Here is a 10,039-nt window from a genome sequence, read left to right on the forward strand (position 1 = left end):
ATTCCAAATGTTAACAGAGATCAACATTACACCAATCAAAGAAAAGTTGACATATTTTCCATATTATATTGTAGAATGCACCTATTTAAACAAATATAATTAATGAAATTATACTTGACCTTGCAGTTTGAATAACTATTGTCCATGTTGATTTTCTTTTTCTTCTTTCTAACAAGATAACTTAATGTATGACATTGAAAATTTTATCTTGTATTATTGCATATATATACTTTGAATTATTTGCTTTCCTTTTCATTATTGCATAAATAATTTCCTCATATATACACCTATTTGATTTATGTATATATGTTATTTGTGAGAGAAGTTTATCTTGTGGTTTAAGAAACTTGCAATAACAAGGGAGATATGTTTTTTCCATAAAGTATCTTGAAGACCCTTATCATCTTTCAAGGACTAAGATGAGAGAAAAATATTACTTTAGATGTGCAATGGGTAGAGATACATATGAATATTTTATGTGATATTGACACAATGATCCATCTTACCCTTTAGATGAACTTGAATTGATGTTAAAAGATGAAAATGATGGTGTTGGTGGTAAGGTTGCTAATTATTTTGGGAATGAAAGTGGCGTTAACAAAGATGATAATGATGGTGATGAAAAAAAATATGTGTATAACATATCAAGGTCAAAATAATGATCCAAGGGATGCTTATAAAATCGATTGTGAATATGATTTCTTGAAATCCACCACAGAAGCAAATACACATATCAATTATAGGAACTACATCACATGTTGAAATTGTCTATGTTATTATTGATGAAGAATCTAAAAGTAAAATTTGGTTGGTATCCATCAACTTGACTTCCATCTTGAAGTAATTGTTAATATATGTATATATTTTTGTGTATGAAAATACAAATACTCAAGTTATAAAGTGTCATATGTGAGTATATGTTTACTTCCATTGTTATTTTAGTGGCTTTGTTAATTCAATGCATTTGTGTGTGTATTTGTTATTGTCTAGGGCATTAAAGGAAAAATTATTACCCAAAAAAAATGTTCTCCAATCCTCATGTAGATAAGAATTTTACATGTAAAGAAGAGTATAAGTTAATCATTGATTTAGGAATCAATTATAAGCTAAGCCATGTTTGTAAGAATGGTTGTAGACTAAGGGACAATATGAATATAATGATAAATTTCCTAAGTGCAAATGACCATGTTTCCATTCAAGTTCCCATGACCTACAATCATCCAAATAATCTTATGGCATGTTCCTGTGATTTTAAGTTGCTCACACAACTTTTGTGATGTCATCACTAAAATAAGAGAAAAAAGTGATGTTTGGTATTTACCAAGTGACTACAACACAATGACAAGTAGTAAGAAAATGTGGCTATAATATCCAAGGAAGATTCACAGAGCATTGGGTCTAACTTCAGTTAGAGTGAATAACTTCTCCCAACTATCAACCAACTAGTTTATTTATCTAATTTTCCTAACCAATTATAGTAATTCTCATTTTTTATGATAGAAGAACTTTAATATTTTTGTACATAACTTATATAAAATTGGAACCAAATTCATAAATTTTCTCTTACAATATAATATTACATAATGTTTCTCTCTCTTTACACACACACATTCTCGAATAATTTAGTTTACGTGACTAAAGAGTGAAATGAACTCAAAGCACCTTGCATTGTGCCAATTTATACATGTATCCTATCTTGTAACTCTTGATTTTCCTTCTCCAACTTCATACATTTAAAATAACCCTTAAATCAATATTTTATTGTTAAATTTGAAAAATATGTGTATTCCATTCAAAGCACGTCTATCAATATAATGAAAGAAACCTTAAATTTAAAGATCAATAATGTTTAAATACTTTGATATTGTTAGAGTAAAGAAGTTAATGACCTATCTAACACTTTCTACCCATAATGGGTCAATTAAATTATAAAATAAATTCATAAATTTATAAGCATAAAATACTTGAATCATGCAAACATAGGATACTCATTTGTTATAATATTCACATCGAACAAAAACATGTTAAATTTTACTTGTTTCAAGTTTCGAGTTATGACAGGAAACCTAATTTGAGCCACACCCTCTCCTAATTATGCTATAAGAAAACTTGTCATATTCAAATTTCAAAATTCAATAACATGCTTCTAAGTTTAGTGAGTTAAGAGAAAATATTTGGAGTTACCATAGATACAAATCTTGCATTCATATAACTTTTCAACCATTGAATATATTGAAATTTTAAGGCAATACAAGTTTCTAAAGTATATTTTGAAATCTCAAAAGGACAAAAAAACACTACATTTCTCTAATTCTCCATTTATTTATAAAATATAGAGGTAGTTAAAACTATTCCAAACATAGAATTCTTTTTACTATATGGCATGTATGCCATCTATAGATACATAATTCCCTTGATACATTCATCCACCCAAATAGTCTCGATAAAAAAATATGTACATGTCGATCCACACTTTATATAATAAGTATGGTCAAATATATATATTTTTTACACTAATATGACCAAGTAGTTTAAACAAGCTTGTATTTTTGATGTCCTTTACGCATTCTCCTATGAACTAGTTTCAACACTTCATCTATCAGAATCATTGGAAATGAAACTACTATAACTAAACACCATTCACTTAAAGTCAAGGGTACGATGCCAAAGATATTGGCCAGAAATGGAACATAAAGGATTAGAAAGTGAAGTCCAAATGAAATAGACATTGCCACCAATAGCCAAGGATTAGTCCAAGGTGGCATAGTGAGCAAACTATTATACTCTGATAGAGAATTTAAGGTGTTGAACATTTCAATGGACACCAATACGGAGAGGGAAAGGGTTGTAGCTTTTACTTTTCCAGTTGAAAAATAATCACAAGGATTGGAAAACGAGAGAGTTTTCCCACTCATGGAAAATGGTGAAACCTCGAAACCCTCCCAAGATGGGCACTCTCCCCAAGACCTAAGTTGTGAAAAGGTTACCAATGTGTGGCCATCTGTAGAGAATTTTATCCCTAAAAATGAATCATGTGTGTACCACAGAGCAAAAACACCTACTGTTGCAATTCCAACATATAAACCACTAACCTGCAGTTAACAGAGAGGGAAAAATAAATAAAGATGATGATTAAAGAAGAAAAAAAAGTAGAATTTTGAGATTTTAAGAAAGAAAAAAAAAGAAAAGAAAAAATAACCAAATGTATAAAAGGATGAATACCATGTAATGGAAAAACACCCATGCACTAATCAGGGCATCATTTCTTTTACGAGGTGGTTTTTGCATTATATCTTCGTCAGTGGGATTAAATCCAAGAGCTGTTGCTGGAGGACCATCCGTGACTAAATTCACCCATAAAATTTGCACAGGTATCAAGCCTTCAGGCATGCCTAACATAGCGGTTATAAATATGGAAGCCACCTCCCCCATATTAGATGATATCATGTACCTATAATGAATTCCAGAAAATAAGAGTACAAAAAAGGAGTATACTAGACTTGGAAGAAAAGGAACTCGATAAAAAGTTTTTATATTTGTATCGAGATGTAGAAATGGATACCTTATGAAAGATTTCATGCTGTTGTAGATGGAACGACCTTCTGCAATAGCAGAAACAATAGTGCTGAAATTATCATCAACTAATATCATATCTGATGCTTCCTTGGCAACCTAAAACACACAAATAAATGTGTACACAATGTACAAACCTCAAATTCCTTACAAATTGCAGAATGATATTTCATTAAATTGTTATAATTTTCAATTTAAATCGAAAAGATAAAATTATAAAAGTAACAAAACATTCATTCCCTAATTTTTTATTTTAGTAGCTTTTGGAAAGGGATTAATTTATTAATGTGATATTTCTATGATATCACACACATTGAATTGTGTACAAAAATCTAATATGGGTATTAAACCATCTACCAATAACCTAGAGGCTTAATATGGATTAATTCAAAATAACCTAGAGGAAGTATTTTTTTCCTAATATTATGCCCAAATGAAATTTTGAGTTGTTTTAAGGTAAAACCATGATAAGAAAACACTAAGATGAGCAACTTAGATTTAAATTTTATACTAAATGTTTATATTTTGAAAGGCATAATAAATGCAGTGAATACTAATGATGAAAACAAAATGAAAAGTTAGAACCTAATACTGACAGTGAAATATAATGTGCATCTTTTTTAATTCTCCCTTTAGGTCACATGCAATAGACACTAACCTTATTAGAAATTAAAAAATACACCTTCTAAACATAAATTATAATTTCATGTCAATGCAAACTCCTAAGAAATCAGTGGGGAATGAAAAAAACAAAAGAAGTAAATGTAAAAACTTGTGGAAGAAATTGTAAGCATACCTCTGTCCCAGCAATTCCCATGGCTATTCCGATGTCTGCAATCTTCAAAGCAGGAGCATCATTGACACCATCTCCAGTCATTGCCACAACTTCACCAATTTCTTTGAGCATCCAAACTATATCCTTCTTATGCTTTGGTTCTGCTCGAGAGAAAACCCGACCACCCGGTTTTGCCAAGATTTCAACACGCTTATCCAAAGGGAATGTCATGAACTCTTTTCCAGTAAAACTTTTACCACCAAGATCCTCTCCTTCATAGAACACACCTATTTCCTGACATATGGCTTCTGCTGTGGACTTGCTATCACCAGTGATCACCATTACTCGAATACCTGCATCTCCACAATCCTCAATGGCCTTGCGAACTTCTTTACGAGGAGGATCCTATTAATTGAAGTTGGTCATGTTAGTATGTTCATTAGAAAAGAATACAATGCATTGAGAAAAGAAGGTATCCTACCACAAACCTAGGGGAAAAAGTAGGGAGGAAAAAATATAAAAAGGTTCACAATGCCATATTTCGAGCATCATATTAGATCAAAGATAAGAGACTCAAGAAAAACATGTAGGCACAATAATCTTTAAAAATGCCAAAACTTACTCTTAATCCAACAAGACCAACAAAGATAAGGTTGTTTTCTATATCAGAGTAATTGCATGGGTCCAACAATTTCATATGAGCAGGATGTTTCTCTCCATTATAATCATTGAAATCTCCCAAATCATCCTTGTATGCCAATCCCAAACAACGCAAAGCCTTTGAACTCATTTGATGAAACTTCCTCAAGAGTAATTCCCTTGATGCATCATCTAATTCAACAACTGATCCATCTGCAAGTTGTTGAAAAGCACTCCTTTCAAGCAAATTTTCCATGGCGCCCTGCAAAAATAGCTAAACTTTAATATTGCCGAACAAAGTTGGTCTGACTTTTTTTCGTAGTAAAAAATATGTGTTAAGAAAGTCAATACAAAGTAGCAAGTCAATTGTATCCATGATCTTAATTACATTTAAGGAACTAGAAATTAAGTTACATATCTTCTTTTGAGTATAGATTTCCATATCTATATCATTAATATTTTTTTATTAGTATTTCTATAATAATTTTCTATATATATATAGATAACTATTCATAATTATATAAAATTACACTAATATAATAAATATTTTGAAAATACTATATAAAGTTATATCTTGAACATGACATTGTCATAATGTATTGAAAAAACATACAAGTTAAAATATAAAAGAATATACAATATTAGGCTTTTTCAATTCATTTAACAAAGCATCTTGGATATGACATTATGACATTATCATGATGCAAATAGATACAAGGCAAAGTATGGAAAAATATGCCAATTCAGAACTTTTCCGACCATAGTTTAAAAGCTATCCTTTAATGAGCAATCTGGGATGATGAAACATTATCAAGATAAGTACAAGAATGAAACGTTAAAGCAATCTTGGATGATGTAAAATTATCATGATAATTATCAAATAGAAACAATGGAAAGTACACAATTGAAATCCTTCGAATGAGTAGATTGAGGAAAACTGAAAAAAACAAAAGAACCTTCACTAGCAGACGATTGTGTCCCATTGGTTCCTTGACAATAACACCCATGGATTTTCGATCACAATCAAGCTCCAATAAAGCCAACCTCTTTGATCTTTGTATCCACCAATCACAATTACCTATACAAAACCAACCAATCACAATTATACAATGCTTTGCTGCAAAAAGATGAGATTTTTAAATTCTAAATCACATGTTTTAAGTAGATTATTGGCAGAATCAGTCACCCAATTTCACTGTGCCACTGTTGAGAATGGCACTTGTATCACCTGCCATTGGATCTGGAACTCCCATTTTTTCAACCAATACCTTCACACGAGAATCCAGAAACAAATGGGGAGGTTATTAGAGCAACGAATGGAAGATCAAATCACGAATCACCTATTGAAATCAGACTTGTCTATCTTGATTAGAAAAATGTGTCATATATTATTCCTTAGGATGGTTTTTGTTTCCTTTCCATACTTTGTTTTTCAAAGTGGAGATTTCATTCGGTTCATTATTCCTCTGCACCGCTGTTCATTACTAGTCTAAGTATTTCCAAATTGCTGGACATTTTCACATGGTGAAACATAACACGAAAACTGATAAACAAATCAAACAAATCAATTATGTAGGCAATTACTAACCTTCAAGGCTGCCTCAGTGGGAATACCAGTAGCATGGAACTGGTGACCTTGACAAGATATCCCTGCATCATTGCAAACTGCAGCAACTTCTGCCAGAGTTTCTAAATTTGCCCCCATATTATGTGCAGGCCAATCCAATATTTTTCCATCCTCAGGATTATATGTTGTTCCTTCAACAATAAACTCTCTAAGTGAACCAGCACTGTGCCCTATGGCTATAAACTCACTGACAGACATCTGATTGGTCGTAAGAGTACCTGTCTTATCAGAGCAAATCACTGTGGTGCAACCCAAAGTCTCCACGCTCGGTAACTTACACACAATAGCATTCTTTTGTGCCATCTTACAAGTGCCAAGAGCCAAACATGTAGTAATCACAGCAGGCAATCCCTCTGGTATAGCAGCAACTGCCAGAGCAACAGCAATCTTAAAGTAGTACGTACATTTCTCAAAGGAAAACCTGATATTTTTTGGCCACCCATCTATGACTTCCCATGAAAGAAAATATTTGTAGTTCATGATCCAGACAAGAATACAAATAGCACCAATCACTGTTGTCAGTCTTTCACCAAATTCATCTAACTTTCTTTTCAAAGGGGTATCATGACATTCCATTGAAGCTTCCTGAATTTGTGCCTGAATTTTACCTATTTCTGTAAACATGCCAGTGCTCACAACAATGCATGTGCAGCAGCCATTGGTAACTGTAGTTCCTGCAAACACCATGCATTCTTTTCACTGCAACTCACAGTCACACATGGTGACTGGATATGTTCTTTTGACCACAGGCATGCTCTCTCCTGTTAGGGAGCTCTGCTCCATCCTAAAGGTGGATGTCTTGAGGGACACAATTCTCATGTCTGCAGGAACCTTGTCTCCCACCTTCAGTTCCACTATATCTCCTGGAACAAGTGCTCTGGAGGGAAGATCTACAACATAATGTCCATCTCTCAACACCTTTGCATGATCAGATTGCATTTCTTTGAGAGCTTCCAAAGCCTTCTCAGAATTATTCTCCTGCCATACTCCAACAATGGCATTAAGGATGAGAATCAGGAGAATGACCAGGGGCTCTACATAGGCTGTTATACCCTCCTTAGAAGACACATTATCACGAAAGTAGGCGAGAAGAAATGAAATGCCAGCTCCCAACAGAAGTATTTTAACAACTGTATCATCAAATTGCTCCACTACCAGCTTCCACAAAGGGGTACCATTTTTCTTCTGGAGCTCATTCCATCCATATATTTGATGGCATTTCTCCACTTCATGAGAATTTAATGTTAGAAATCTGCAGTTTCTAAATCTTAATGTGACCCGATTAATTAAGTCATAAATAAATCATTCTATAATTGAAGCATTAAAGCGTTAAAAGCATTAAAGCATTAAAGCATGCATTAAAACATTAAAGCGTTGAATTGGTATATGATGGACGTACCAGATTAAGAGTTAAATGATATATATAAAGGATTGGGTCCTCTCTCTCCCACACACAAGAGTTGCATTCTTCTCCATCAAGAAGCACATAAAGAAAGTGAGGGCAAGAGGAGAGAAACCGAATTCTGAGAAGAAGAGTAGCAGCTGTCAGGAGACAGAAGACAGAAGATGGCAGCCATTACATCTTCCGCTGTTAACCAAGGTATGTCATCTTAAACAAAGATCATATTAAGTTTGTCAGTGAAATATTTGGTATTGAAAATCTTTGGGCTGTAAGTTAAGATTTTTACATTTGGTATCGGAGCCACTGTTCAATAACTGAATATTTCCTATGATTGCAATTGATCTGTCCTGTGCTTTACTCATGTGATTGAGCGAGCATTGTTCTCTTGACGCGGTCTCATGTTATTTTAAAATCGGAGCCCTGAAGTCTTCATTTTGATGTTGATAGCTTGCATGTTGTAGGCTGTCGGAATAAGTCCGAAGGTTAATTTCTTTGGTTTGAATTTTTTTTTTTTTTTTTTTACCAAGATCAAAACCTCACATGCTGGGATTTTGAGGGATAGAATACGCAGCGTGATCTAATGCTTTAGATTATGTTTCTTATGTGTGTAAATGGCGCTTGTGCATACTTAGCCAAAAGTTTATTGCAGTTACGATGGTTCTGATTACTTTGTCTCCATGGATTTATAATTAAAGTTTTTGGTCCTGCGCATGCAACCATTGAATGATGACAAGGCCCGTCCAGGTCACATAGAAATTGCCGCATATATGAATCTCCCTATGATATAGAAATTGCCGCATTTATCATTGTGTGTTCGTTGTAATGAATGTATTGCCGCATGTATGATTCTCACGATTTATATATTATTGTGTGTTCGCTGTAATGAATGTACTAAATGCGGTGAATATAAGAAATACATTATCGAACTCAAGTAGTCAAATAATAGGTTGATAAGATTGGTTAAATTTCCAAAGGGCCACTTCAGTTGGCACAAAAGTCACCTCATGTATAGTCGAAGCCTTTGGTTATGTATCTTCTCTTATCTCTTATTGACTCCACCATTAATCGCTTAGTAGACAAATCCGTGTTTCTTTTTCTTAAAAATTGAAGAGATTTGGTTTGGTCGAAACATATTTGTTTCGATTCACATCTTTTGAGGGCAAGACCTGTTTGAAAGTATAGCAGAGAAATGGTTAATATGGATGCAACATACATGTGTTTGGATGGATTAAGTTTGTCTCATATAGTCGATTTTGTGCACTGTAAGAAGACTAACGATTAGCATATACAGCCGTTAGGCATTAAAGGCTGCCATGCTGTGTTTTGAAGCCTAGTTACAGAAACTCTCATTAATATCTATTAATGCCAGTAACAGAACCTCGAATTATCTCTGAGTGTTGAAAGATTGTGAAATCTTCGAATTTCCCAGTAATTGTTCTGTGACTGATTGTTTTGCATCAAGTATGTGTTATAAATTATTTATGCACATGAGATTTATGATTTTGTTAATCACCAAAGTGGTCAAAATCAGAATGTTGTTTTGCATAAGGTATGTGTTTATGCACATGAGATTTATGATTTTGTTAATCACCAAAGTGGTCAAAATCAGAATAATCATTTAGTGCATAAGTGACATAATGATTATTGATAGAAATTGCCAGTTATAATAATACCAATTAAGAACTGGCGTCACTAATGATAGAACCTGAGAACTTACCCAAAGGAAAGTCTTGTTCTATAACTAGTTGACATGATGAGGTTTAATAGATATTTTGATTAAATAAATATTGATCATCCAAAGATGTCAGTTCTATTTGATTGAATATATTTATTACCTGCTTATGTTTTGGTATTTAATTATGTTAAGTATAAGATAGTATCTACCCAAAGGAGTGCTATATTATACTATTATGTCTACATCTGAATCGCGTTAGTTATGAGCTTATAGTGATTTCATTTTTAATTTGCAGGAGTTACCATGAATACACATGCTTCATCTGTTACATTGTTCACTGGTGTTAAT

At 33.1% G+C, this 10,039-nt stretch overlaps 1 protein-coding gene and 2 pseudogenes across 1 annotated transcript; all 3 read right to left on the reverse strand.

The window, feature by feature from the left end:
- Positions 1 to 2,531: 2,531 nt before the first annotated feature.
- LOC149219966 (calcium-transporting ATPase, endoplasmic reticulum-type-like) lies at positions 2,532 to 6,009 on the reverse strand. The gene is made up of 6 exons (XM_089382701.1): positions 5,944 to 6,009; positions 4,971 to 5,249; positions 4,370 to 4,753; positions 3,563 to 3,672; positions 3,223 to 3,451; positions 2,532 to 3,092 (listed from the first exon to the last, which is right to left on the reverse strand). Exons 1-6 carry the CDS (start codon positions 5,992 to 5,994, stop codon positions 2,532 to 2,534), a joined length of 1,614 nt encoding a protein of 537 aa, XP_089238827.1. The 5' UTR covers positions 5,995 to 6,009.
- A 156-nt stretch (positions 6,010 to 6,165) lies between these two features.
- Positions 6,166 to 7,301, reverse strand: LOC149219967 (calcium-transporting ATPase, endoplasmic reticulum-type pseudogene; annotated as a pseudogene).
- Positions 7,302 to 7,310: 9 nt separating this feature from the next.
- Positions 7,311 to 8,191, reverse strand: LOC149219968 (calcium-transporting ATPase, endoplasmic reticulum-type pseudogene; annotated as a pseudogene).
- Positions 8,192 to 10,039: the final 1,848 nt, after the last annotated feature.

This window comes from Pinus tabuliformis, chromosome Q, assembly GCF_031772625.1.
Source record: "Pinus tabuliformis cultivar Carrire ecotype Pingquan chromosome Q, CPIR1, whole genome shotgun sequence".
Taxonomy (NCBI): domain Eukaryota; kingdom Viridiplantae; phylum Streptophyta; class Pinopsida; order Pinales; family Pinaceae; genus Pinus; species Pinus tabuliformis.

What these genes read in the sequence shown, in the direction of transcription:
- LOC149219966 (XM_089382701.1), bottom strand. Translation starts at nt 5,994, where the DNA reads ATGGGTGTTATTGTCAAGGAACCAATGGGACACAATCGTCTGCTAGTG. An exon ending in AGCATGAAATCTTTCATAAG is followed by an intron (nt 3,452 to 3,562) that starts GTATCCATTTCT and finishes AATTCATTATAG; the next exon opens with GTACATGATATCATCTAATA. An exon ending in GGGTGTTTTTCCATTACATG is followed by an intron (nt 3,093 to 3,222) that starts GTATTCATCCTT and finishes TGTTAACTGCAG; the next exon opens with GTTAGTGGTTTATATGTTGG.